We start from the raw sequence: 27,941 nt of genomic DNA, 5'->3' as shown, positions 1-27,941 counted from the left end.
GACTAAAAGAAGTGAGACTCCGCTTTACGTGCCCGCAGGTCCTCACAAAGTAGGAAGGACAGTTGTGTATGCCCGTGTTGCTGTGATTAGCTCCGCCCCCTCGCTCCTTACCGTGACGCCGCGGTGACGTGTTGCTGTAGTGGCTCGTGCAGCAGCAGGTAGTTTCATTCAGTCCGCTTCAGAATTCCGGACGGAGTTAACGGCTTTCTTATCATGGACCTGGCTTTGATTTCACTCGTTTTACAGCTCAGAAACGGATAAAAAGCAACGTAAGCGTCTGTTGTTTTGTATTTCCTCCTTAACGTCGACTCCAGTTTGGATTTTACCCTCCAGCGGTCCGATTTTAGCAGCTTGAAGTTGGTTCTCCTTCAGCATATGTGGGAATGTGAACTCTCATGGATGCCGATACACTGTTGGAGTACTTACACACTTTTTCCTGATTTTCTGGGAGTCGAAATAGTAGACTACGCTCGCTGAAAACTAGTTGTGAATAAAGCCATGTTCACCATGTTTATGTAGAAGCTGAAAAAACGTTAAAATAATGATTTCGGAGGAGAGAAGCAGCCACGTAAATAAACAAACCCTGAACTTTCCCGTGGGTTTACTCATCCGCTCTCCCAAAAGGCGCCTGGCCAAACTGGGAAGGAAACCCAGCAATGGATCTGTCCAGTAAGTCTCTACATGCTTTAATCGAATCTATTTTAATTAGTTTTATTTACATATCGCCAATTTACTACAGCAGTAATCTTACAGTGTAGAATACTGGAGAGTAACTCCAACCTATGATAAATGCTATTGGCAACGGTGGGAAACAAGAACTGCCCTGTTTTCTACCTCCAGTAGAAACATAAAGGTTTATAATCGCAGCAGCATTAGTTTTAGAAGATGTAATCGTTTTAAGTATACGCATTAGCCAGCTCCAGTTATAACTTTGCACATTAAGACATAATTTATATTGCTATATCTGCATTTTATACCAGTGCACCAAGAAATTAAGTCATTTGATGTTGAGATGAATATAAAGATGTGCATGATTAATGCTTGTAATGATGATAATATTAGAAATTAAGACTATGGGGGAAATATTGTTAATAAGTTAACATTTAATTTCATTTACGTTGCGTTTAACTTTATTTTTAGCTGTTGTACTAAAGGATAAATGAGTTATATCTGGTCTTAGGTAGGAGACCTATAATGAGAAAAAAACGAAGTTACAGCTTTAATTGCAACTATATTAATTAAAGGAGCAATTACACAGCCTTAGTAATGACTTTTTATATGTTAGCAGTATTTTGGCCCATGTTTTCTTTTCAGTTAGATTTTATGACTGTATTTCTGCTTTTTTTTTCAATAGAAATGCTATAAATGAGAATAACATAGTTGTCTATTGATTAAGGTAACATAATGACTTATGTAAAGGTTTAAACAGGTTCACAGAGACCAAACAATTAGCTGATGAGTTTAGATAACTGTAAAAACAAAATCCTGGTTTGTTTCAGTTCTAAATTTGGGTCTGAAGTGGAGAACTTTAGACAGATCATGGTTCGTGTGCAGGATCTTTTAGTGTTCTGTCCTCTCACTCCAATCAGGTCCAACAACTCGAACAGCACTGTCCGCTCTGCTGAGAGCGTTGGCGTCCGGCAGCCAGCCAAGAGCAAAATCCGCCGCCACAACAACAGGTTTTCCACTGTGTTCAACCAAAGCCCCAACCTGAGAGACGGTGGACGGCATGTCCAGGTGGCGAGTGGTAGTGGCGGGAGCTTGTCTGGAGACCTCCAGGTTGTGGACGACCCGGCTGAGCTATCCAGCCAAATGTCCATTCCTGGTATCCTGAAGATCTTTGGCAGTGACATCTGCCAGGGGACCAACTACAAGAGTGTGCTGGCTACTACTCAGTCCAGTGCAAAGGAGCTGGTGAAGCAGGCCTTGGAAAGGCAAGAGGTTTTCTCTTGGTCCTAAAACATGTTGTTGAGTCCTTGCAATAAGATTTATTCCTAAAAGAAACAAAGTAAAAGTGAAGTAGTGCTACTTTTAGGTCAAACTAGATTTTAACATGTGAGAATTTACTGCTTTTGTCTATTTGATCTAATTGTAAATTAAGTATGTCTGGATTCTGAGCCGATGTTGAGGACAAAAAGGGGAAACTTAGAAATCAGAAACATTTACGACTGCTTCAGTGTGAAAAACAACTTCCAGACTTATTGCTAATGCTTCATTTCTCTGTTTTTTTCTCTTCAGGTACTGTCTGGAAAAAGAAGACCCCAACAACTACGTGCTGTGCGACGTTATTGGCCAGACGGGGGCTGATAACCAGTGGAAGAGAGAGTGCTTTAGGGTTGTGGGTGACAGCGAGAGGCCCCTGATGCTGCAGTCGCTGTGGAAGCCGAAGGATGGCTTCTCCAGGCGTTTTGAGATCCAGCTGCGGGCGAGCGTGGAAGAGCAAAGTTTAAAGGACAGGGACACGATCACAGCAGGTATGCATGGTGCCTAACACCTGCACCGTGACCCTAACATCCTCCCACTGGGGTTATCAATCACTCAGCCTTAGCCTTGGGAGCCTTAGATGTTTCTTATTGCTGGGTTTCATTGTGCCTCTTATCACTGGTTCAAACAGTCATGCAGCAGAGGTCAGGAGGAAACAAAAGCTGCCCTGCTCTTTGCTTTAATTCAAGGGTCCATAAGGTCCTCGCAAAGCATCAAGGCACAACGCAGCTCTTCCCACCAGGCCTATAGCTGCTGTGTTTTTCTTTCTGTCAGAACTGACTTCCTGCGCTCTGGGGGCTGAGCGGTCCTGTTGACTTTGGCTCACGTTTGTTGTGGTCCCTTTCAGCTCTGGACCGACACTCTGACGGCTTTTTAATCAGGATTGGTCTGATAGCGCGAAGCTTAAATTACAGATAACCTTAATTATAATTTGATTTCTACTGAAGGTTTTCTTCATTTTTTTAAAATTACGGTTTTTGAGCTGATTGTACATTTTAAAAAAGGTACAGTGTTTAGTCTACAGTGTTTATTAGTTTTTAGCGTTCCAGTTTCATTTTCAGATTGAGTTTTCTCATTTATTAGTTTAAGAATGTTTAGGGTTTTTTTCCTAGTTTGTTTTAGCTGTCAGGAAACTGGTTGGTATTTGTCAGATTTTAAGATTTCAGAAGTTTAGTATAAACACAGGCAGTCACAGGTTTCATTATAGGGTAGACCAAATTAACAAAGACAAAAATTAAAGACAGATATTTTTTCCCTGTATGCAGAGTTTTTGTTAGATTCTGTGTTGTTCTATGAGCCGGTAATTTGTTGGTGATTAATAGACTCCATTTCTAAGCTAGCATTAGTTAGTGTTGCTTTGCTTTCAGTTTTCATGGAAAAATTCATGCAGGGTGATTCACAGAGAAAGCAGTTGAGAAGCTGTTGGTGACACATGAGAGTATTGGGTGACTACAAAAATGGTTTAATACATAAAAGACTTATCTAAGTCACATTCAAATATTGGCGTTTAGAGTTCTATATCTGTGCAGCTCTGCATTGGTTCTCATAGCTCTGTGATCTACCCTCCCCTTCCTCCTCTCTGACCGGGGGAAAGCTGCCTTTTACCTCCGCCGGGTTTTTAGGCATCAAGCCCAGCCTGTCACAGCAGTGCTGAACAATGTGGAAAACACCCATTTCCACAGCTGATAAGGGCAGTGGAGCACCGGGTGTGAAGCCGGACCCTGTGGACATTCCACCTCGCTTAATGGCTCCCAACGAGCTGAATAGTGTTTGTGTTACGTCAGGCCGACAGAGCGGCTGCTGGTATCTGATAGAGGTGGTCACATCTCACCTTCCCTGCACATTTCCCCCCTTTTTCCTGTAGTTATGTTGCATTTGAACTGAAGCCAGAGCAGAAAAGTGTTATGCTGGAGTCAGCTCGGATGACCGGAGTAATTTTGGGAGGATTTCTGTTTATCGTAAAGATAACTTTAAAAACACGAGAGGTAGTTCTTCTGTTTTTCCTGGCGCCGATTCAAAGTTTGTCTAAAGCTGACATTATTAATAGAGGCCACACAAATTTGAGAAGTCCAGTCTTCTGCTGTGTTTGTCCTGATTTAATTTTAAATGGTTTATTTCTGAATTTGAATTAGTTATTTTTTAATTAAGTGACACGAGGCAACTGGAGCATCAAACACTTTATGTATCTCTATTTTAGTATATTTAGTTTGATCTATATGATGTTCTTTATTGTTGTTTATATAATTAAGTAGATGTTATGAACTAAATTATACAAAAACCTAAGTAACATAAGCTGTAGTCGGGCTAGTATTACCTGTGAACTACTACTAATTTGTAATAATCACAAAAGTCATCTTTGACCGTAACCCTGTGCAATTCTGCCTTGAATCTGTCAGTTAGAAATATCACTGCAGCGCACCTGAGATTGATTAATTGAGATTAAGTATACCACAAGAAGAAGAGCTGCCGGATGTTTCTAGGTAATGAAGATCTGATAAACTAAGACGTCCTTGAGCTCTGTGGATTTTATTTTAGATCATTTTTTTCTAAGAGACTAACAAGCGGATAGAGTCTAGCATCATCAGCATAGAGTGAATTAATTACTGCACCAAACTTTGGAAGCTTTTTATAGTAAGAAGATAAAGACTTTTTAAAAGTCCAAAATGAGTCGTGAAACATACTCAGGTGTCAACACACTCGATGACATAGCATCTTCTTGTCCACCCAGGGATCAATGCCCAGGCTCGTAAGCTGCAGAAGACCCGCTCCAGAGTGACCTCCCTGTTTGTGGACAGCAGTGGGGAGGACACAGATGGACTCGGCATCTGGAGGAGCCTCAGCGAGATGGATTTGTCCGCGATGGGCAAGGAGGCTAGCAAGGCCCAACAGAGTGCGCTCAGAGAGGATCCCGAGGCTGAGGCCGACAAGGAAGTGCTGCGTCTTGGCATGGAAAAGGAAGAGACGGAGAGCAGCGATGATAACACAACCCAGTACTCCATCCACCCACCCTTTGACTTCCCTTATTTCCTCCTGCTGCAGGGCTACAGCCACAGACAGGTGAGTGGCAGACCAACTTAAGGTATCTGTATATAACTATAATTACCTTAAGCAGATGAGACCTTTCTGAACTCCAAAGTTTCAGATAATGAGGTCATTGTAGGAAACAGTTATCCCTGTAAGCTCAGACTTCAGCCTGCTCTAAACACTCAGTTTCAGTTACTTTTTTTCCTACCCTGGGCTGTGTATGATGTCACATAGAGGATAAGCCTAATTTGGTCAACTCAGGGAAAGAAGTCCCACCCACTTGCTTATTTGTGAGTGGTAGCAAATCACATGAAAGTTAGTCTAAAGTTGGAGAAGCTAAAACAGCTTGTTTTGGATTGAGGTTGAACTGAGGGGCCTGCACGAAACCCCGTGTGAGAGAAATAAGGATTTTATTTGTTTATTTATTTTACCTGCCACTCATGCAAAACTGCTCTGGTATAGTCAAACAACAAAAATATGGATCTGGAAATGAAGAGAACGATGTGCTGCTGTAATATCAGCTACAGGTGGGTGCTGTTGTTCTCTTTCAGTGCTGTTTTCAGCCTGGTCACATTTAACCAAGTTATTGCCAATAATAGTATCCACAGTTTAAAGCTGACCTACAGATGATTGAAAACTTATAATCAAGCAGATTTGCAGGCAGTTTCTGGACTCCTTCTTTGACATTTTAAAGACTTGAGGTTGATTTTTATTGTAAAGTTTTAGTTAAGTATAATAAACCTGGTTCTGTGAAGACCTGTTATTGCCCTTGAGTGTGTCCTGTGAGCGTGTAAGCAAACAAGCTTAAAAGAGACAAGAGGAAGAGAAACATATAGTGGCGAACTGAGCTTGTTATGTAACGCAAGGAGAAAATCCCTCAGTCAGAGAGTCAGACAGGGCGGAATCACTGCTACACAGGTGTGTTAGGACCAGGTGATCCTGTTCGGGCTCAGGGTGAGCCCTGTGTCATCATGTGTCAATGAAAGGATGAAGAACAGAGTGCTCAACCTTCTGTCAGAAGGAAACCTGCTTAGGATCTTTGGCAGAACAAAGAGGCAGTCCTGATTAGAAGGATAAACTGTAGCATGTAAACACTGCTGTGCTGTAATCAACATACCAGTGTACCTGACCTCTGTTTCAAACTGTCCTTACTTCCAAAATCTGTCCTTGTCAACATCGCCTGTTTAAAAATCTCTTTTGCACAGTAAACCAGAGAGCACGCTGTGGCTTTAGCCCATTCCCAGGAACAGGAAGCTCTTTCTCGCAGTGTTTTTATCCCCGCTGCTGGGGATTGCTGACTGAGCAGGATGCTGGGAGCACGGCAGCACACTGAGAGCTGCAGCCGACCTAATCTTACTCTGCAACAATGGGTCGACCCAAAGCCAAAGCAAAGGAACGAGGCGGGTCTGTGGCGGACCAGCAGTCGTGCAACAGGAACTGAAAGCTGATTTTTGGGTTGTTTTTTGAAACTGTGTTGTTGGAGACCAAAGAAACAAAACTGAATTTGGCTTTCCTTGGCATTTATTTCATTGGAGAGAGAGTTTTGATGCTGAGCCGCAACTTCTGCGGTGGCGCGATGCCCATTAACTTTTTATTGTTATTGAATGAGCTGCGTTTTTAAGCAAGCTTGAGTGTGTTTCAGTCAGGATGGTGGAGTCAGCATATGTTTGACTGGTGGAATATTGGTTGATGGTGGAATATTGTTTGACTGGTGGAATATTGGTTGATACCATTACCCATTACAGCAATGCATCCCAGTTATTAATCATTTTGTCTATAAATAGCCTTTATATCTTAAAAGTAACAAAGCAATAACACCCTCTCATATGAATGCTGTTGTAGCCCTGCCTTCACGCTGAGGCTGCTTGGCTTTAGGCAGCAGAGATGATAGGCTATCATCGCCTGACTAAGAGTCTTAACGTGGTGACCCTGAGCTCCTGGTCCTCACCGTCTCGCTCATAAGCCCTTCCATTCCTGTCCTGCCTTGCTCTGCCAGTTCAAGTTGTACTTTTACCAGATGATCCTACTGCTGCTTGCACGCACACTCCTGGTTTATTTCCAAAGTGTTACACAAGGAAATCAATCCCAGGCTTCCCGCTGACTGCTACTTTGAATGAATGTTTGCTTGAAGAATAGAATTGCATTAGAGGAAGAATTAAGGCTGCAAAATGAAAGCTTGTGTTGTTGCTGTCATGGAAGACACAGCAGGAAGTCTTCGCTGGTGGTACAGAGTCCAACAGCGAGAGCATTTCACTCGCAAAGAGCTGCGCTCGTTACTGTAATCACAGCCAAAACCTGTGCAGATAAACAGAGAATAAGAGTCTTTTTACTGCTTTCCATCCACCATCAGTTTTCTGTGTACAGGTGTGATTTAAGGAAGAGCTAAAACTGTTGGACTCTTTTTGGCAGTTCCACAAACGAGTTACAAATCACTTCCTGTGCCCAATAGGTGGCATTAGAGAACACCCACTACTCCTATGGCTTGATCGGAACCCACAGTGACAAAGTCATGAATGTTGGATTGTGCTTATCACATTTTAGTCAGTACTGGCAGATTAAATGAAAAGTTTATGCCAGATTGGATAAAGTATATTTGAGTTACAACTTCTTGTGTCATAGAAGTTGTAACCTAACTTATATGGCTTCACAGTTAAATATTGCCAAGGTCTTCAGTTAGAGCTTACCAAAGATCACACCAGGAGGAATTGGGGGCGCGTACCAGCATAAACGGGGGATATTACAATGGAAACCGAAGCAGTTGATCTGCCAGATTTGCAGCTGAATTTATTGTGCGAAACATTTGATACAAATGTCTTCTTTTTTTTTCTTTTTTTTTTGCAGGATTTTGTCATCTATCTCATGAGTGGGACCACCACCATCTTTGGCTGCTGCAGGGAGCATCACACTGGAGAAGATGAGGAGAGGCTGAAGGTGGACATCCTCCTGTTTGCTCCAGATGTGTTACCACAGCACTGCTGTGTCAGACGACTGGACTCTAACAGCCAAACATCCACAGGAGGAGAGCACAGAAAGGCGCTGACGATGCTGAAGCCCCTTCATGGAGCTCCCGTGACCCGAAATGGTTTACTCCTTAAAGAGGAGGTTGAACTGAATCCAGGAGATTTGGTTGGCTTGGGGAAACACTACTTGTTCATGTTTAAGGATCCTACAAGCAAACCAGGATCACTCCACACGCCTCCTTGGATGACCAGACTCTGCCCAAACTCTGACTCAAAGACCTCTTGTTTTTCATGCGGCTCCTTGGTGGCTAGGAAAAAGCTCCAGAGGAAGCCTTTACCTCCTCGTTGGAGAGACCTGGAGGGCACTGAGGCTTCGCTGAGCTATGAACTCGACCAGGAGGAAAGAGTCCTACAACAGATCCTGGACATGTTGGACCCCAGTGGGAATGAACCGAAGCTGACACCGGCTTTCCTGCTGAGTCTCTGCATCCAGCACTCAGCCTCCACATTTGAGCTGACGCATTTCAGACAGCTGCTGCTTCAGCTGTCCAATCAGATCCAGCTCATTACATGGGTAAGGACAAAAACTCGGCAGCACGTTAAATCTAATGACCAAAGCATTATTTGGCAGTTGGGTTTCCAGTCAGTTTTTTTCTTTTTTCTTTTTTTGCTTGGGGTTAGGGTTTTCAAATGTGAGAGTGATAATGAGGTTAAAAAGGTTAAGGTTAAAAATCTAACAGCTCTGATACTAGAAAGAAGATTTAGAAGAAGTTTTAAAGTCCATTTTTGATGTCGCAGAGCTCTGTGTATGTGTGCACCGCTGAGAAAAATCACACAGATGCTATTGTGCGCTCTGCAGTTTCCATTATGGAGCAATTTTTGTTTAGAAATTGTCACTAAATACTAGAAAAAGTAATTTGGTTGCCTTTATACTTTGTAAGTAACGCTCTTTATCAGGTTCAGTTGATCTCTGCTCTGTTAGGTTCAGTTTTAAGGACCTGAAATATGTGAGATTTGACTCTAAACATTCACACTGAGGACTGAATGAAGAGCTGCAGGACAGAACCAAATGCCCAGGCACTGCTCACAGCTTTGAGCCTTCCATCTACAATAATTACGCACTCATTCTGATAACAACTTCCCCTGGCTTTCCAAAGAAATCAACATTCCTGTCACAGCTGCATCACGCGGAAAATAAAACATACTTTTTGGGGAATAAAATTTAGTACAATTTACAGTAAATTGTGTGCAACAAACATTATCAAATCACATCTGTATGACTCATTTAAATGGTCATCCACTCCTATTGCATGTGCAATAAGGCCAAAAATGCATGTATCCATGCTTTTCAGTAGCAAAACTGACACTGCTTTATGTTCGGATATCCTGACAGCAGCTTTCCATCCCATTACATCCCATTAGTAAACTTAAAGCAGCCATGAAATAATGTCTTATCTGTGTTTTGTCCCCCTTAGGAGAAGACAAAGGAACTTGCAGCAATCCAGCCAGAAATGTGAGTACAAGATATATGTCCTCTTATACTTTCTGAATGAAACTAACATGATCCTCTAGAAAAGGGTTAAGTTATTTTAATTTTAGGTTGTGCACAAAAAGCTAAGTTTGTGTTGTGATCACGAATAATCATGAGAATTAAAAACTGTCTGTCTCAGCAAGAGAAAAGCTATCAAAGGTCAACAGATTCTGAGTCAGAGGTCATTGTGTGGGCTTCGATAAAAGGGAGGAATCCAAAGGATCATATGACCTACATGACATGTAGAGCGAACAGCTGTGTAGCAGTAGAAAACACAGCGAGTCATAACAAACCCATAAAAACACCTCCTACATTTGCTTTCAGTCAGTTAACTAATTAGTCCATCACAAATCAGAAACTTTGACTCATTTTATTGGGAAAAGACAAAACGCAGCTTCTTGAAGTGGAGCAGGAACTTGTGTTTAACTGTGCTTAACCACGCACAGTATTTTGCTGATTTGCAGAAATTAAAAAGGAAGTTAACTGTAAATGGTTTGAAGCAAGCAGACATGGAGACCACTTTTTATACTAGATAACCAAAGACTACTGACTAGCATGGCTGTCATGTTGGAGGCAAAACATACGTATAGTAAGTTTAAATATCAGTTAATCTGCAGAATTAATAGTAATTGCTTGATTTTTAAAACATCCCACATTTAATTGTTTAGTAAACTCAAACCTCCCAAAACAACACGTGACTGGTTATCAAAGTACTAATCAGTTAAATGTTAAACCTTAACGGGGAAGTTAAGAGTGAATGGATAGGATAAGATGGAGTTTATTTATCCAGAAAACCAGTAAATTAAAATTTTCATTAAACACAAGAACATAAAAGTTAAAGTAGTTCAATAAAATACAATAAATATCACATTTGTTGAACGGACACTTGGGTCTTTGTAACAACCTTTTTCTGTTTATAGACAGCTCACAGTGTCTTCTCAGGCTTGCTTCAGATCTAATCTCCCACTGGTTGTTTTATATCAGGAGCTCTGGCGACGAGCAGTCGGAGCAGCTGCAGCTGCTCAGTATGAAGGAGCTGATCCCGGGCCTGCAGCCGCTGGTGCTGTGGATGGCTAACTCCATCGAACTGCTGCACTTCATCCAGCATGAAGTCCCACAGCTGCTGCCATGGAGGCTGGACCAGGAGGATGAAGGTGGGCATTCATCCTTCTCACCGCTGTCTGTGTTTGTGTGTGTGCTGTTAAGACTTATTTGTATGTCTCTACAGGTCTGCTTGACTCTGAGATATCATCCACTCGGACAGCCTGCGAGGAAGCCATGACAGTCTTGGAGGAAGTCATCATGTTCACCTTCCAGCAGACCGTCTACTACCTAACAAAGGTTGGCTTGATAACATAAAGAGCTCACATAAAAATTACATCACATCTCCTTTGGCCTCTCTAATCTCAGTGTTGGTCACACATGAACCAGGAAGTCTAGTGCAAACAGCGTATTCTGTTTTCATTGAGCGTTGTCCAGACAGAAAACACAATAACAGAATGGAAACACAAACTCTCAGGCAGGAAAGGCCTGTGAGATACTGAGCGAGTGTCTTTTCCACTGACCACGACATAAACACACACACAGTCCTCTCCCTCGAGGCTACACTGGCTTGTTAAATAACATAAACCAGAACTGCAATGTGAGCATTTTCTTTAATGTTGAAGCTACATTGCAAAACGCTTTAAAGAACAGCAGGTGTGTTTTAGTGTGGTTTATAGAGGATTTAAACACAAACAAAAATGAACAGCGGAATTATTATTTTGCAGACTAAATGAAAACATAATTAGTGTAAATGTGGCTCTTTAGCCAGGACACAGCTGATGGTGGATGGAGAATATCTGACATAAAATTGAACAATTAAAAGCAAACCAGCTTGTCGCTGTTTTTGTCAAAAAGATAATTAGATGGTGTCTGCTGGTCTTTAAAATGTTTTAAATGTCTTAAATACACTGTTTTCCACTGAGTGCAACATAAACACAGTCTTCTCTCTCTGGGTCACTTTGGTTTGTTGATTAACAAAAGCAGACCCACAATGTGAAAATGTTCTCCAGCTTTCGAGTTACATGACAGAATATTTTGAAAAGCAAAATTAAACGTCGAGAAAAATGCAGCAAACAAAATGAAAAACACATTTTCATGTTCATAATCAGCAGGACTGACCAGAACATATCTGGCAATTGCTGTGCAAAGACGCCCAATGATGCAAAGCCAAAAGTGGTAAATCTGCATCCGCCCAAGTTAAAAATATGCAGCTGTAACTGTAAGATTCAACTTCAGATTAAGATGTGATAACCAACAGACTTTAACAACATGTCCACATGCATCTATTACAAACAGTTTTTTTAGGTCTTTATAGTCTCAGGCATGAATTCTATGTTGTTATTTCACGGGGATACGGTGGTTAGCAGTGTGACCTCATAGCTAGAGAGCATGGTTTGAAGCCTTCCTGTGTGGAGTTTGCATGTTCTTCCCATGAGTTCACTCCAGGTACTCTCTTTCTCTCACAGTCCAAAGACTTGCATCTTCGGTTAATTGGCGGCTCTAAATCGCCAGAAGGTGTCAATGTGAGGGTAATGGGCTGACTGTGTCTGTGTCATCCCTGTGACAGCTGGCTCCAGCATCCCCGTGACCATAACCCTTTCATGCATGAATTATGACAACCTCAATCAGGATTTTTTTCTTAAGTATTTTTATTCATCTTCAGGCATGAAAAACAGAGTTTTGAACTCTTTTTTTTTTAATATGTACTTTTCAGAGCGTTTTATACATGTACACTTAGGTGGACAACATATGTTTTGACTTATGAATTTGACAAACGCACAAATAATATTCACTCTGCGTTGTGTTTATGTGCAAGTATATCATCAAATACAAGAAAACAGCCTTTGAATAGCTGTACACTGTAGTGACCACTATGCTTGAAAGGGTTAAAAAGAATAAAATGGATGGATAAAAAAAACATGGCCCTTAAATAGAGCCCTGAGGAACACCACAAGATACTTTAAAGGGAAACGTGAGAAACTGACAGATGTTAGGAAGATAATTTATTCTAAACCCTTAAAACCTCTGGGCACACTCTTTGATTTAGACTTGTGAATGTTGGGAATCATCTTGTGTCTGGATTTGGATTTGACAGCAGTCGGGTTTGTAGTTTTACAGCCTGATGAGACACTCCTAGGCTGATTTTATGTGACTTTCCCAGGCTGAAGTGGCACTCTAAGGCTGTCTGGTTTACACCAAATCCAGTCAACATTAAAGCACAAACATTTAAAGCTCTTGTCCACTCCAAAATGATGGTGGATTAAGGTTCATTGGATTGGGTGTTTGAGCTTTATTTTAGAAAACATTAAATGTGAAGAATTTAGCAGTGGAAGACTGACAGAGAAAGATAATCCACCTTAAATCTGAGCATAAGACACTACAACTCATATGTTAATGTTAGAGATTTTAAAAAGGGGGGAGGGGTTGGAATTTCAGTTGTTTTTAACTTTAATCATTGCCTTCTTAGAGATAAAATGCCAGACAGCATATTTTTACAAATCTGAAACCAGTCTGGGATGTTGAGGATTTTTATGAGTAGAAACTGCACCACCGCCACAACCCTGCAACTTCTGAGGAAGGAAGCAGGAACAGCCTGTCCTGTTTTGTTTACTCAAAGATATTTCGAATGACTTTCTGAAAATATAATTCTCTTATTGTATGTTTTTAGTCTTATAAAGTGTTTTGTTTGTCAGACATTAATTTATCACTTTTGAGGCTCTGTATTCACTCAGCTCCACCTTTACTGAGAATATAATGTACTCTGAATTGTCTTGACATGTATTACTTATACATGTTTCACTTGACTGTTTTTCTGTTGGAGAAAGGGAGGATTAGCGGCTATGAGTCTGTTTCCTGCAGAGGAAGACAAGTTGTCATATGAGAAACACCCAAAAGACAAAAAGGAAGGGAGGAGGAGTCAAAAAGGGTCTTTTTGTTAATTTCCTGTGAAGTATGACTCTTCAGTTCTTCTTTTTCTCCCTGCTAAAGCTATTTGTGACTACACTGTAAATAAAACTGTGGAAAAAATGTGTTAAAGAAGCAGAAAAAAGGCGTCTATGTGCACAGAAAGTAATTTTAAACCATCAGCCCAGCTCAACACCTGCAGGTCTGCTGTGTTTCACTGTAAACTATCAGCTGACCTGTTGCCTCAGGCATGCAGGGTTACGGCCTCTGTCAGCGTGTCTGAGCTCATTATCTTAGTCATGTTGTGTGAGTGTGTTGGTGTGTTTGATGAGGCAGCGGTTGATGTCATGCGTGTGAAACAATGGCAGAATTGTCTAAGCAGCAGCACGAGGAGTGATAAGAGCTGACGGCGAGGTAGTATTCAGTACGAAAAGCTTGCAGGTTTATTTATCTACACTGTAAATCTGTCAGTGTAGAGTCTGCTTCCTTCAAGCTGCAGGTGGATTTTTGAGCTCAAAGTAAATACAAACTTGCTGCCATGCAGCCTCAGATTTTCAGCATCGAGTTCACTTTCTAGGAGATCAGAAAAATGCCCACGTTTTCCACACAAACAGCAGGGAGGGTCATGTTTGGGTTATGAATGCTGCAAATATAGCACTACCATACAGTCATTAAATCTGTGGGAGAATGAAACTGTTATAAACAGATTATGTTGTATGAATCATTTTTGAGTGTTTAGTTAGCTTTTCTGGGCACGGCACAGATTTACAAGTTTAAAAAAAAAGAGGCTCCGATCAACAATTCAACAGGTGCTCTTGTTCAGTGAGACATATAGAAGCACCAAGAACAAAATGAGATGCAAGTATAACCGTGAAATTATGCTTTAAGTTTATTCTTTGAGCAAATTAGCAGAAAAAACAGACTTTATTCTAGGAGAGCCAAAAACGGTGTGAAAAAGACTTTAGTTTATCAGGAAAGAAAAGGGCCCTTAAGATACTCGCATGTGTGTCTGAAATAAGTCAAACTGTGGTGTAACTGCAGCATTGGGCTATTCATGTCTCTACAGCTGCCCTTTGTGCCGTGAGCCTCGGGCTTTTCTGCAGGGCTTCCTGTTCACTCTGTGAATGCCTTCCTGTCTTATTATGATGTCCTGCACACCTTACACGTGATTTGTGTTGCACCTCTCTTTGTGTAATTACTTATAAATTAGCCTTTTAGAAAAAAATACGCAAGTTTTTCTGCGTATTTAAATTTGCCCTTTTTTGTAAATTCACTATTTTTACTGTTTTTACCTTCAGAGGGCCCTAATGTGCCATTACATGCTTTCAGTTGTTTCTTGAGTCACAGCATAACAAAGGGAGTTCATGTCAGTAGTTCATGATGTCTCCTACCCCCTCCACAGAGCATGTATTCAGCCCTGTCTGGCCTGCTGGATGGGAACCCTTTCTCAGAGAGCGGTCAGCTGCGAGTGCCCGATGGTCTTGAGAGCATCCTGGAGGTCCTGAAGGAGGCGCTGAAGCTGCTGACGGCCTTCCAGGTGCATCCAGACATCGCGTTACAGCTCTGCGCCTACCTGTTCTTCTTCATCAATGCATCGCTCTTCAACACCCTCATGGAGAGAGGTAAGATCTGTTATTTCTCATTTAATGCACATAATATAATATTAACTGTGAGTTTCTTTGTAGTCTGTCTTCTTATTGTTTTCTCATATTTTGTCTTATTTTGCTCTTTTATATGTATGAGAATGTTTATGCTTCTCTTTCTTTAACTTCTAATGAAAGCTGACGTGCAAATAAACTTAAATATCATTCATGTCCTCTCTCTGTTGTTGTTCAGGATCTGTCGCTGGGTTCTATCAGTGGTCCCGAGGCGTGCAGATCCGGGCCAACCTGGACCTGCTGATGGACTGGATCCAGAGCATCGGTCTGGGTGATCTGGCCACAGAGTTTTTCCAGAAGCTCTCTGCTGCTGTCAATCTGCTGGCCACACCCAAAGAAACCCTGCTGCAGGTCAGAGGACATCCTCTTTTCCTTTCCTGTTTGTCTTACCGCAGGCGGGTGTAGCCGAGCGGCAGAGTCATGTTTACGCCAGCCCGAGTATTTCCTCTAATGTGTACGAGTTAAATGTTTCTGGCTCATTTAAAACTTTCCATTTTTGGGGAAATCTAAAGCTCAATTACATTTTCCAAACTCTTGGCTCCTTCTGTCAAACATTATGGTGACCAGTAACACCGCAGAGCAGCGTGTCAGTCATTTTAGATTGTGGTCCCCTTACAGACCAGTTTGATCTTAAACTGGACGAGTAAAAACCAGTTATGAGAAGAGAAGGAGGAAAGGGAAGGGGCACACAAAGGAAAGAAGGATAAAAGGGGGAGGAGAAAAACAACGAAAAGCAAGCGAAGGAACAGAGTAAATACAAGAATAAAGGAAAGACACAAAGAAAGGAACAAAAGGAAAATGAAATGAAGGAGAGAAAGAAATGAAAGAACAAAAGAGAGAAGAGTAAAAAAGAAAGAAAATAGATAAATTAGAAAAATGAAGAAAATGAGCATTGAAAGGGAAGAAGCAACAGAAAAAATGAAAGAAGAAGAAAGGATTTCTGTTTTACCACAAAATAACCGACATCATATTAAAAGAAAAAAGAAAACATACAGCGGGCTGAATCAGACGCACTGTCAGGCCTGTTCTGGCCCCCGGGCCACATGTTTGACAGCACTGCCGCAGAGCCGAGGCCAGTGCTGTCTGTGGAAGCACGCTCTTGCTTTGTGGTTATTGTCCCCTTGAGAACAGCTGCAGTATGAGGAAACAGAGTAAACACACTAAAATGTTTTAAACCCTGATGTCACACTGCCAGTGAAGGTGTGGCTGACTTCACTTGGCTGTGATGAGGATATCCTGTTTGCTCGGACTAACACTTCAGAAATTATCAGGTTAAGGCCTCGTTTAAGGAGCTGTTCAAACACAGAGCGGAGAAAAATCATCTTAAAGGCTGACAGACAATCGGAGAACAACCTGCTCATATTTGTGTCTACACTTCAGCCTGTGTGGTGCTGCGGTAGCTCGCCACTTTAGTCCGTCCTTAAGCAGGCTGTTCACATAGCTACCTATTCAGATCCTGTTTACTCTAAGAAGGAAGCTGAGCTCTCACTTAGTATGTTATTAAACACTGAGCCACTGAAGGGAAACGGACCTGCAAAGTTCCCCAGGTACAAAGCACCTAGAAGGTCATTCAGTTAGTTAACGTTACTTAAGGACACGAGGGCAGTTTAAGCTGGCCCTGACTGAGGGGTGGGCGGGTAAGGAGTTTATATTTAGGCCTTCTTGTGTCAGTCTGAGGTCACATGGTTTGTCTTTAAATAACCTCAGTCATATAAAACAACCATTATTTTTACCAGTGCATAACCTCAAGAAGTCTTTCATCTACAGCACACTTATTGATTATTAAAGAACATGATGTACACTCTCTGTGTTTCATATACCCAGTTTAAAAAACGGAAACATTTACTGACTATTGAACCATAACTCTGGTTTCACACTGCGAGGCTGACACCTGTTTTTACTGCATGACGCGCAGCACCACCCATGACTCATCTGACGGGCGCAGCGTTTTGTCTTTTCTGCCTCGGAGTTGCTGCTTCTCGCCGCCCCTCCCCCCTGGCATGAGGTCGCTTGGTGGCTGCCGCTAAACGGCACACCCTCTGAAGATTTCTGCTTTTCCATCTGGAGCTGCTAAGAGCTGAAGTGGCTTGCTGGCACAGCTGTAAATTACCAGATGTGGGAAGTGGTGTCGCTTGTTGTGCCAGAGAACATGGCATCTGGAGGGCCTTATTTTAGCGGGACATTAAATCTCAGACATCTTTAAAAATGAGACATTTTTAAAGTTTGGGTTGTTTGTAAGCGGAACTTAAAGTTCATCTTCTTCTCCTCGGCTCAGCGTGGCGTCTCTGTGGCCGAGCAGCTTCCAGCTTCTGTTGGCCCCAGCAAGTCTGAGCACTGTCTTTACCTTCAGTAGTTCAAGTGGGAGCAGGCCGAATGAAAGGTGTCATGTTTGTAAAGTTTGTCCTGTAACAGATGCATGAATAGTATGCAGTGAATCACCTGTTTCCATATCCTCAAGCTACTTCCAGCAGAAGGAATCCTCTGTGTTTCAGGAACATCAGCAGGCAGAGTGTTGTCATAACATGTCATCATACTAACAAAACAAAAAGGATATAATAAAATAAAAAAGGACAAAGATGATTGAGTATGATTTGGTTATGTTTTTGTTAATTTTGCATCATTTTGGACTTCAAACACACTATGACGCAGCCAGGCGACTCGCCTGTTTCCGTGTCCTTGAGCTACCTTCAGCAGACGCTCAGCTCAGATCAGCTGGCAGGATGACATCACCCGATGTTTCGGAAAAACACTCATTATCAGCGTCTGTCTGTCGTTAAGGCCTGTGCAGCTGAACAAGCACATCTCATTCTGGGATTCTGCTCATCGTACAAAGAAGACAAAGACAAACTAAACTAATGTTTATAAGGATAATGTTTTTTTTAAGTATTTAATTTTGATCCTTTTGGACTCCGTAGGTTCAATAACACAACCAGGTGACTCACCTGTATCCTTATACTGCTGCACTCATCAAAAGATCAAATATCAAATATTGTCTTAAGTGTGCTTGAGTGGCTGCAGCTGTGAGGCGATCACCATGTTTCACGATGTGGACTTTCCCGCTAAGAGTGTGGAGATAAAGGCGAGTTTACAGTTCTCACGCTGCACAGAACACGCAGGACGAGTTGATTAGTGAAACTTAGCGCGCACCTCTCACTGGAGAGTAAACACAAGAAAAACTGAAACTTTAAGTGCTACTGTGGACACATTTTTCCCATGAGGCCGTGTTACCACAGCTTCCTGTTTGCATGTTATCTAGTTAGTTTAGAATACTTTGCATGTAAATGAGAGAGTTGCTCATATGGAAGCATGATGGGAAAAATACAGTCCAATAAGGAGCTTTTATGACTCCTACTTAAAACTAAAGCATCAGGGAAATTCTTTTATGAACCCATATTTTAACCCATGAAGAGCTTCAGAGGAGCTTTGCCTCGTGTTTATTGATGTTTTTGTCTTTTCTTTGTCGTTTTATGTCCTTCCAGGCATCCTGGGTTTCTCTCAGGACCGAGTTCTCTGCTCTGAAACCCGCCCAGCTTCACCACATGTTGAGGGAGTACAACTCTGGGAAGGCCTGCCCCCCCGGATGGAGCCCGTCACTGGGTGATGCAGAGGACGCCTTCAGAACGGGTAAAGAACAGACTTACTGAATGATGACGTAGCAGCCTTGTGTCCCGTCTGTGGTCATTTTTAGCCTGTCCGGCTTTTTACCAGCTCTGTTCGTGTGCAGCACGTTTTTAGTTCTCTGTGTAACTACAGCCCACGGGCTCACAGTGTCCCAAACACCAAATATTTGAATGCTTCAGAAAGAATTGCTGTTGTGGACGGATCATCGCAGATGTTTTCTTAGCTCAAGTTTGGTCCTTCTCAGTGTCTTCTTCCTGCCATATTATGGTGTTTGAGTCTCTACATGCACTTTTCCTGAGAACAAGTTAACCTTCATTCTATCCTCCAATTCTCATAAATCTTCCCTCTGCTAATGTGTTTAAGAGCCTAACCATATTTCTTTAGGAAGCACAGCACTGTAAGTCAACCCGTCTGACCTCAGCGACCCTCCAAACCTCGCTGCTGCTACATCCAAAGTTATATTAATGCTTTCAAAGTCATGTCAAGTTTTTCTTCTTACTACTAACATGAGTCATAGCCCCATAAATTCTCCCTATTTTATTGTAACACCTGAGAGGACAGCCACACTGATCGATTTATTGTAACTGAAAGAATTTGAAGTGTTTTTAAATCTCAGTGCTACTCAGAGATTGTTTGTTTTTTTTTGGAACAGACACTTGGAGCATTTGGGCCCCAGTATAGTTAATAACAGTCGATTTAACGAGCAGTTTCCAGTTAAAATCGTTCTAAGGATTAACTTAATGCACAGATTCTAAATGATCAATTTTAGAGGCCTGCAAAGGTCACATTATGAGGTTGGAGGGTTAGCAGTGGCCTAGTCAGACCTTTATGTTTTGGTTTTTTCGGGCCTTAAAAACATCTTAGTCAGGTTTAGGAAAACCTTCTGTTTTAGGGCTAAAGCACGGCCCATCACTAAAGTAACCCTGCAGGCTGAAAAACGATGAGTTTGGACTCATCTCAAACTTCAAAGAGCCAAACCTCGTCTGTAATTGAGAGCGTTTAGCACCTTTGAGAAGAATGTTGTTAATTGACTCGTGGCAGGTATGAACGAGCTGCTGTTCTACAGCTGCTGCCAATCAGAAAAATAAACCAACATTTTCTGATTAAGCAAATTAGCACAAAAAAATATATTTTTCTAATGCCCCTAATATGTATGCAAATATTTGAATGTTTCATATTTACAAATGTAAAAACATCACATTGGGTTTTGGCTAACTGTGATGCCTTTTTTGTAATAACTTTTATTGGGAATGAATAATAAATGCAACTGCCTAATACATTCTCCTGTCATCAACAGTTCCCGTTACTTTTGCTTGGATTTCATAATTAAAAGGCTGTGACAAAGAGCTGACAAAGTGCATTTTAATGCAGTTTTTGTGAAGTTCTTCATACTGCAAGTGTTGTTTTGTTACTAGAAACATTTTCAGTTTTGTCCTCCCTACAAGACGACCTTGTTTACAGCAAACTGCAGTAATCAGACTCCTCACTCAGGAGGAATCAGAACGACCTGTTGTGCAGCTTTGCATGCTCAAACTTGTTGTCAGACAATTTTGACTGAGGAATATGTCATTATAAATAACAGGGCAGGCAGCAGGTTTAATAATGTGATTAAAAAACAAAAAGAGAAGAAGAGACTCTCCTCAGCAGCTGAGAAGCAATCTTGAAATTCCTGAAACATCAGCTGACGACGCCTGTTTATTGTTATACTCACTATATTGTCAGGTATTTATCCTGTGCAGCTGTGAGCGCGTCTCCTTTCATGGTTTTGTGCATATTTATTTAGAGGTCGAGGTGTAGAGGTGTAACATTTACGGAGGCCCAAAGCTGTCAATCTCAACAAAAATCAAAGTTAAAATATAAATGTAAAAAAAACATGGATTTCAGATGTCAATCAATATAAATCAATATAATAATCAATAATCAATATAAAGATTATTATTTCAAAAAATGAATTGTTAATTATATCTTGTTAGTTTTGCAAATGAACTGATAACAAAACTACTCCAGAAAGTCGAGCAAACTTCAGAGTTAAAAGATTTACACTCTAACTCAGAGCTGCTGGAGTGAAGCTTCTTCATCGGGGGAGCAAGACTCCGCTTAACGAGCTGAAACTGAGAAAAAAAATGAACATTGGCAGGATTAATGTGGGCGTACGGTGGAGAGTAATCCTGGCCTGTCAGCCTGTTTCCACCAATCACAGTTAACTCGCAGCCACCACCACCACCTCACTCTAACCTTTTTCACCTCCAACTTCAGATTAACCAGATTCCATCAAAGTGATTTTGTTGAGAGGTATTCATCATGCGAAGGATACAAAATATTTAACTCCTCCTCTAAGTGAAGATAAAACAACCCTTTTATCGCTGTAACCATAAAAAAATGTTTCAGCCGGCACGTCTCCTTCTGAGCTACAGCTGTTTGTGAGAACCACCTTTCACCAGTTTGGCTGACGTATTAGAAGTTTGCGCTTTAATGAAGCTGCATTTCTTTTTATTTGTGGTGACTTCAGATTTTCCGTGTAGGCAGCGAACGATGGTGACTAGGGGATCGCCCCTGATTCAGCTCTGATGCCCTCTCTACAGTCACCATTCTGGTTTAGTGCAACATGCTGCCTGCAGAGCTACTGATTGGTTGCACGTCACAATTAAAAACATAATTTACTGGTCTCCTTGATTACAAAGAATTGGTATCAATCTGGTGACCCGTGATCAAAGCCTTTCTTAACAGCCTGTAGTGTATGTACTGCTTTTAATCAACGTTAAACCAAACCCAGCAGCTCCACATAAACATGCAGGATCAAATTTTATTAGAGTTGTAATGAAGTTCAGGTTGTTTTTGATGGATGGTGATTGGACTTTCCCTTCTCCTCTTCTTCATTTGCGCAGCCGACATCCTGGAGAGCTTCGACAACCACCCGCCGCTCATCCTGCCCAGCAGCACGTTTCACCTGGAGCTAGGCAAACCCATCGTGGAGCCGGCGCTGTTTGAACAGCTCGCACGTCTGCAGGACTTCATCAGCCAGCTTCCTCGCAGTGAAACCCGAGCCGAACCCGAAGCGGAGGAGCAGGTAACGAGCTCTCTGCGCGCCATAACGAGACAGCATTAAATGAGACACTTTGATGTTTCCGCGTCTTCTGTTGATTAATTTTACTTTGCCCAAACTCAGCCTGTCAATGAGACGACTACAGACAGCCAGTCTGCGACCTCGGCCTCGGTCAGAGTCGCCCAGGATCCCGCCGAACAGGCGGTCTCCGACCCGGTAGACCCAGATTCTCTTACATCTGCGGAACCAGCTCAGGCCCGAGTCCCTCCCGGTGACCTGAGCAGCTGTGAGGCCGTCCTGGCCCAGAAGCTGAAGAGCCTGGAGCTGCAGAACACCCTCCCAGGACAGGCCGACATGGGCTACCACAAGAGCCTGGCGCTGGACCCATCCTGCCTGCTCACGCCACCCAACACCCCACAGGGGATGGAGCTGGCTGAGCTGGAGGCTGACCTGCAGGAGGGCACCCGCCAACTAAAGAAAGGTAAGAGTGTGCTACAAATCAGGAAAGAAGTATCAGTCTGAATCTCAAGTAAATACAAACCCAAACAAAGCTCTAAATATCTATTTATCTACTCTTTGAACCCTGAACATCAGGCTTTAACAAACATTCACCTTCCATAAGTTTGGTATGAAGTTACTGTCATAAAAGTTATTTATATTTTGTTTCTGCTGTAAAGATGTTTCAAGAACACAACAACTTCCATGTGGGATACGAGGGCCTGAAGCCATTGATGAAAATATATGAGCGTTAATCAGTACTGCAAATCATTTTCAGAGCTCAGCTTATGTTTTTCTGGCTTCTCAGATGCTTTAGTGGGTTTTTTGGTTGTCAGTGAGCGTAGAACATGTTCAGCAGTCACTAAAACAAAGATTGAGCCCCCTTAGTTGGTGCACATGCCAACAACCTGACCACATTTTTGTAGTTCTTTCTTGGCTTCATTGGCACGCAGCACGTTTTAATTCAGATGACACACAGGGTGACTCCCACCTTTGTCTCCTTCTCAAACCCCCTTTAAGTCTTTAGGGGAGTATTTAGCAGCCTGACCCTGTGGGCCGGCTGCATATTTGTCCACATAAAGGTGGCTTCGCCCTCCTCCTCCTCCTCCTCTTCTTCTTTTACTGACTCTGGAGGTCAGGAATTTCAAGTGGAAGGCTGCTCAGGGTGGGTTCACTGTGCAGAGGAAAGAGAGCTTCCTCTCCCACCCCTATTGTTTATGGACGCCTCCGTCATGAGGTCATCTGTAGGAGTGAGAGGGAGTCGCTGAGAAAATAATGAGTCAATTCCCAAGTTTCAAACATTTTTCGACCCAACTGTGAAAAATAACGACATCCAGAGACTGTATATAAAGACGGACAACACGGCATGACGCACACTCACACTGTGGTGGAGCCTTCAGGGGAAATTTGGGTTTCTGTTAGTTGGGGACTCGCGCCACCTCTTGAGCCACAGCCACTGGAGCTGCTTGTTGCCTTCAGCTCTAAGATGTGTTTTTAGTCCCAAAGTAGGTAGAAAAATTTCCTCAAGACATTTACCAAATACACACCAAAGACACAACATGCATATAAAACAGAGGCTGTAATGGTTAAAAGTGCTGTAGTGGATTCAGGAAGGAGGATCTGCTCCAACGATCCCTCACATCTGAACCTGCAGGAACGCTTTTCATCACCTGTGCTAAGGCGCTCGCTGACAGATGCCCCGGTGGGCCTCAGCGCTCCAACAGAAGCAGGATTTGGTTGATCTTAATCAGACGTCTTTACTCTCATTGGTCACTTGTTGCTTTGTGTTTTCCCTCTTAACGCTTTTAACAAAAGTAATTTGCTGAGAAGCTTTGAGGATTACACTGGACCTGAGCCATCTGGCACCTTCTCTCTACTTAAGGGCAGGAAATCCCTCAGTTTAATCTGCACCGTTTATACTTTTATATAAAGGTGGATCCATTAAATGTTAAATGTTCATTTCTTCCACTGTTTGAATAATTTCCTGCTTCTCCTTCTTCCATTACAGATAAGCACTTATGTGTGTGTGTGGGGGGGTTGTTGGTATTTTTATTTAGCCTTTATGAACTAACGATAAAATTGTTTCCAAGGAAAATAATTGGCACATTCCTATATGATTTTAAAATCTGCAACGTTTAACTGTAAATTAAACTAAGACCAAAGTAAAGAGGAAAAGCTTTAGTTTTCTTTTCTCTTTACAGTTTTATGATAAAAGCCCATTGTTGTTCAGTCTAATTGCAGGGGAATTTGAACGCTTCAGTATTTTCATCAAGTATTAAATAAATCATTATGAGAAGTGATAAATTTGTCCCTTCCAAGACAGTTAAAGTTAAGGTTACCCAAGTTCATGTGATAACAACCAACGGCTATTTTTTTCAGTTGTTTAGCTTCTAAAACCTCCAAAATCACATGAAAACTTTATGTGGCATGAATATAACTTCATAAGAACTGAGACACATTCTGCAAGGAAAGCTATTTTTAAAAGTTTTCTTTAAGAATATTGGCAAAAAAACAAAAAAAGAACTTTGTTTTCTTCTGTTTTGTCCTTATTATAATAATAATAATAATAATAATAATAATGATGTTGTCAGTGTTTTGTTTTTTAAAATGAAGCAAATGAATAAAATGAAGCGTTTGAGCATCATGCTGTAAGTTATGTAAATAGAGTTTTTATATTCGTCCTGCGCTCGCCTGCATCTAGCTCTGAGGTTTCAGGTACGCGTGATGATTGGTGAAGGTTTGATGACAGAGGGGAGGTGATGTCAGGGAAGGAAAGCAGCGGCGGATCCGTCATGGGAATTTACAGCTGGGTTGGTGCGTGGAATCTTAATCGGCAGCGGTATTGTTCGGGGCAGGTCCTGCGTGGGGGGCAGACAGTGGGGGAGGGGGGGGGGGGGGATCAGGGTTTATTTTTGGGGAGGGGGAAGGCTGCTGTCGATGGTGTTTTGACAGGACGACCCCAAGCGGCAACTTCAGGACAAAAATAAAATAAAATGATGTGAAAATCTGCAGTTCCTCTAATGCTCACTTGAGGCCTCAGATTATGTCATGTGAAACGCTTGTTAGCTTCCCTAACAGCTAACGCTCTGGCCACGCATCATTGGCTGACGTCACTGTGGCTACGTCCATCTTTTATAGCAGCGTGAAAAAGACTGAAAATAGATTCAGTCTGTGATGTACATGCAGAAGCTCCACCCACCAGACTTATTGGAGAACAGTGTGGGAATCAACTCCTGGACGCCTCTTTGATCTGATGTGTTTGTCTGTGTTTGTTTAGCCAGTGGAAGTGTTGGGAGGAAGACGGGAAACGAGGAAGCAGCAGCAGAGGAAGAAGAAGACAGAGAGGAAGTGTTTGCGGTGGAGCTCCACAAAGGGCCTCACGGTCTCGGGCTGGCACTCGTAGATGGGACAGTACGTATTCACAATCACTGTTTGTAAATAAAGTAGTAGGCAGGAGGAAGTGTGTTTAACTGATGAGATCGGACACTAATTAGTTCAGACTGCAAACTGCTGGAAGGCTGAAAGCTCTCATTTAATCACTAAATGTTCCTGCAGTCCAGACTCTACAGATCAGTGCTTAACACTGTAATGACACTGTGACAAATAAGGTGCTACAACACAATAAAACTCTTACAATGAACTGAATCTGATGTGTTTGCTTCCTTATGCTTATCCCGAAATACGTAGTTAAACAATTGTTTGGCAGAATGATCAGAAAACACCAACATGTAACAAGTTCCACCTACACCGCAATATTTGCTTGATTTTCTTCCATTTTCTTTTTATGTCATTTTTTTAATCTGTTGATTCTGACAGACATCTTTTAAGCTGTGTAATAAAAATACAAATCCTCCTCTTGGGAGCTTAAATATCTTTTTCTGCTTTACTGCAGAGCTTCTGCAGTGTGTCACTCCTCTTTTACAGCAAACTTTCAATCAACAAATTTTCTAACCACCTCTCTAATGTGTTTACAGCATCATGGCAAAATTCTACTCCCACCAGGGATGAAAAAATATTTAGCAAATATGAGGGGCATATAGATTTAAATTATAACTTAATTATAAAAATGTTGTAATCCCTTCAATGCTCCAAGTTATCACATTTTTTTGTCATGTTTTTATGTCTTCATGTAGAAAACACCGCTGAGAATGAGCGGCATTTATGTGAAGTCAGTCGTTCCCGAGTCCCCGGCCGCCAAATGTCAGAAACTCAGAACGGGCGATCGAATCCTGGCCGTGAACGGTGTCAGCCTGGTCGGGATGGAATATAGCATGTGAGTGTAAAAGTACAGATGGCATATCAATTGCAATTGTGATGTTTGCAAAAACTCAGTCCAACATAAACACATGAGAGACCGAGCAAAGAAAGCTAGCTAGCAATAGTTAAGGACAGGAGGAGTCGGTGTTTGATGTAAGTCTATTTGGATGTCGTCAACGTACAATTGATTAGCAGTGCAAAGTTTTTAAAGGTTGATCTAAGTAGTAGCACATATCATGGAAGTGGAGCCATATTGAGGTACAGCACAGGTCATGTAGGCCGTTGTTGTTACCAAAGCTTTAACAACAGCAAAACACATGATAAACTGTGCTTAATAAAACATATACCATGTAAGTAAAGTATAAAAAGCACAAAAAAGAAAATCATATAAAGAAAACTTAAGACATCTAAGAAAACAGTTCACAGATTAATGTGAGGTATCATGGAAATCGCAGCACTGTTTGTATTTTTAATCTTTCGACTCTAAATATAAACATTTTAAATAGAAAGTAGCAGAAATCTAAAACACGTCATTATGGTATCATGGTAAAGCGAAAGGCTCAACAACTGACTTCCAACTTATTGTGTGTTCGTTTCAGTGGGCGGGAACTGATTCGCTCATCCGGAGACACACTTAAACTTCTGGTTGCCAACATGGACTCCAAAGCAGGCATCAAAGCCTCCACTTTGGCAACTTGCTGAAGGAAGAGCGTTAGTGGACGATAAAGTGCAATTTGGGAATACCGGAGGGCGTGAGCTTCATCCCAAAGTCAGTATTTCTCACAGGATGGATTCCCCCCCAACCAAAGGAACACGAACTTCCTCCTTTTTGTTTGTGACTCATTGTGGGATGGAGACAATCAAACTGAACTCAGACTGTAGGCGCTTTGCTGGCAGGCAGAGGGGGAAGACAAGTTTTAAAAGCTCTTTTTTTCTTTACCAGCTTCTAAAAACAAACTCAAAAACGGTGAAAGGGGGAGTAAACCAGCCCCCGAAGAGCGCCGCCAAGCCGCTCCGTGATCCCTCACGTCTGGCTTCAACTGGAACTATTTCCAAATTCATTTTTAAATTCTATCTATTTAAAAAAACTGTGAAGCTTTATATGTTACACTCCAAAACCAAAATATGTTACCCAGTTGTTTACTTTGTTAGAGAGAAGTACCTGCCTGTGGGCATGTCTCAGATCCACATAAGTTTCCAAAACAAGGAAAATTGTCTTTGTGTTGCAGCGTTTGTTTCATCGCAGGAACGACTGAACATTAACCCTCAGTTTTCTGCTGTTTCAGGTTCTTCCTTCTATAGATTCATCATCAGTCTGCTGCTGTAACACCAGAAAATATTATCAGTCGTTTAAAAGTAAAATCTAATTAGCACTTGTAGCGTGTTACTCATTTTTCCACACACACAAACACACACATAAAAAAGCAGGTAAAGGTGTGTTTGGTTTCTTTAACTTGCAGGCAGATTTTCCCCCGAGCAGATTATGTTTCCAGGTTAAACACTAACTCGTGCTTTAAAGCAGCGGTTCTCAAACTATGTCAAACACATACGATTCAGGGAGAGTTATTGCGAGGAAGCTTTAATGTTACGGATTATAGGAAAGTGGATCAGCATGATGTGTAGGAAGCATCATGGTTAAGAGAAGACCGACTCTGAAGATGACATTTTTGATTGACCAGCCATTTTCCAACCCTCATTTATGTCTACGAGTTGTGGGTAGTGACCCCTCAGAAGAAGAAATGCACTTCCTCCTTAGGTTGGCTCAGTCTGAAACATGTGGTGAGGGGCTCAAAGTAGAGCCACTACTTTATGTCATAAGTAGCTGTGGTGGTGCAAACATTCGATCAGGCCTCCTTGAGGCCATCCTTTGGAGGTTTTCCAGGTAAACCCAACTGGGAGAAGATTGTGGAGTAGACTAA

At 41.9% G+C, this 27,941-nt stretch overlaps 1 protein-coding gene across 1 annotated transcript; it reads left to right on the top strand.

Annotated features, from left to right (window-relative positions):
* The first annotated feature begins 136 nt into the window (after window positions 1-136).
* On the top strand, window positions 137-27,395 carry radil2a (Ras association and DIL domains 2a). The gene is made up of 16 exons (XM_026164063.2): window positions 137-669; window positions 1,590-1,934; window positions 2,239-2,474; window positions 4,712-5,040; window positions 7,849-8,541; window positions 9,443-9,480; window positions 10,483-10,652; window positions 10,727-10,839; window positions 14,849-15,068; window positions 15,283-15,455; window positions 18,584-18,728; window positions 21,611-21,792; window positions 21,892-22,249; window positions 25,043-25,176; window positions 25,899-26,038; window positions 26,622-27,395. Exons 1-16 carry the CDS (start codon window positions 542-544, stop codon window positions 26,722-26,724), a joined length of 3,507 nt encoding a protein of 1,168 aa, XP_026019848.1. The 5' UTR covers window positions 137-541; the 3' UTR covers window positions 26,725-27,395.
* The last annotated feature ends 546 nt before the right edge of the window (window positions 27,396-27,941 follow it).

This window comes from Astatotilapia calliptera, chromosome 4, assembly GCF_964374335.1.
Source record: "Astatotilapia calliptera chromosome 4, fAstCal68.1, whole genome shotgun sequence".
NCBI lineage: Eukaryota > Metazoa > Chordata > Actinopteri > Cichliformes > Cichlidae > Astatotilapia > Astatotilapia calliptera.
This window is presented reverse-complemented; position numbering and strand designations above follow the sequence as displayed.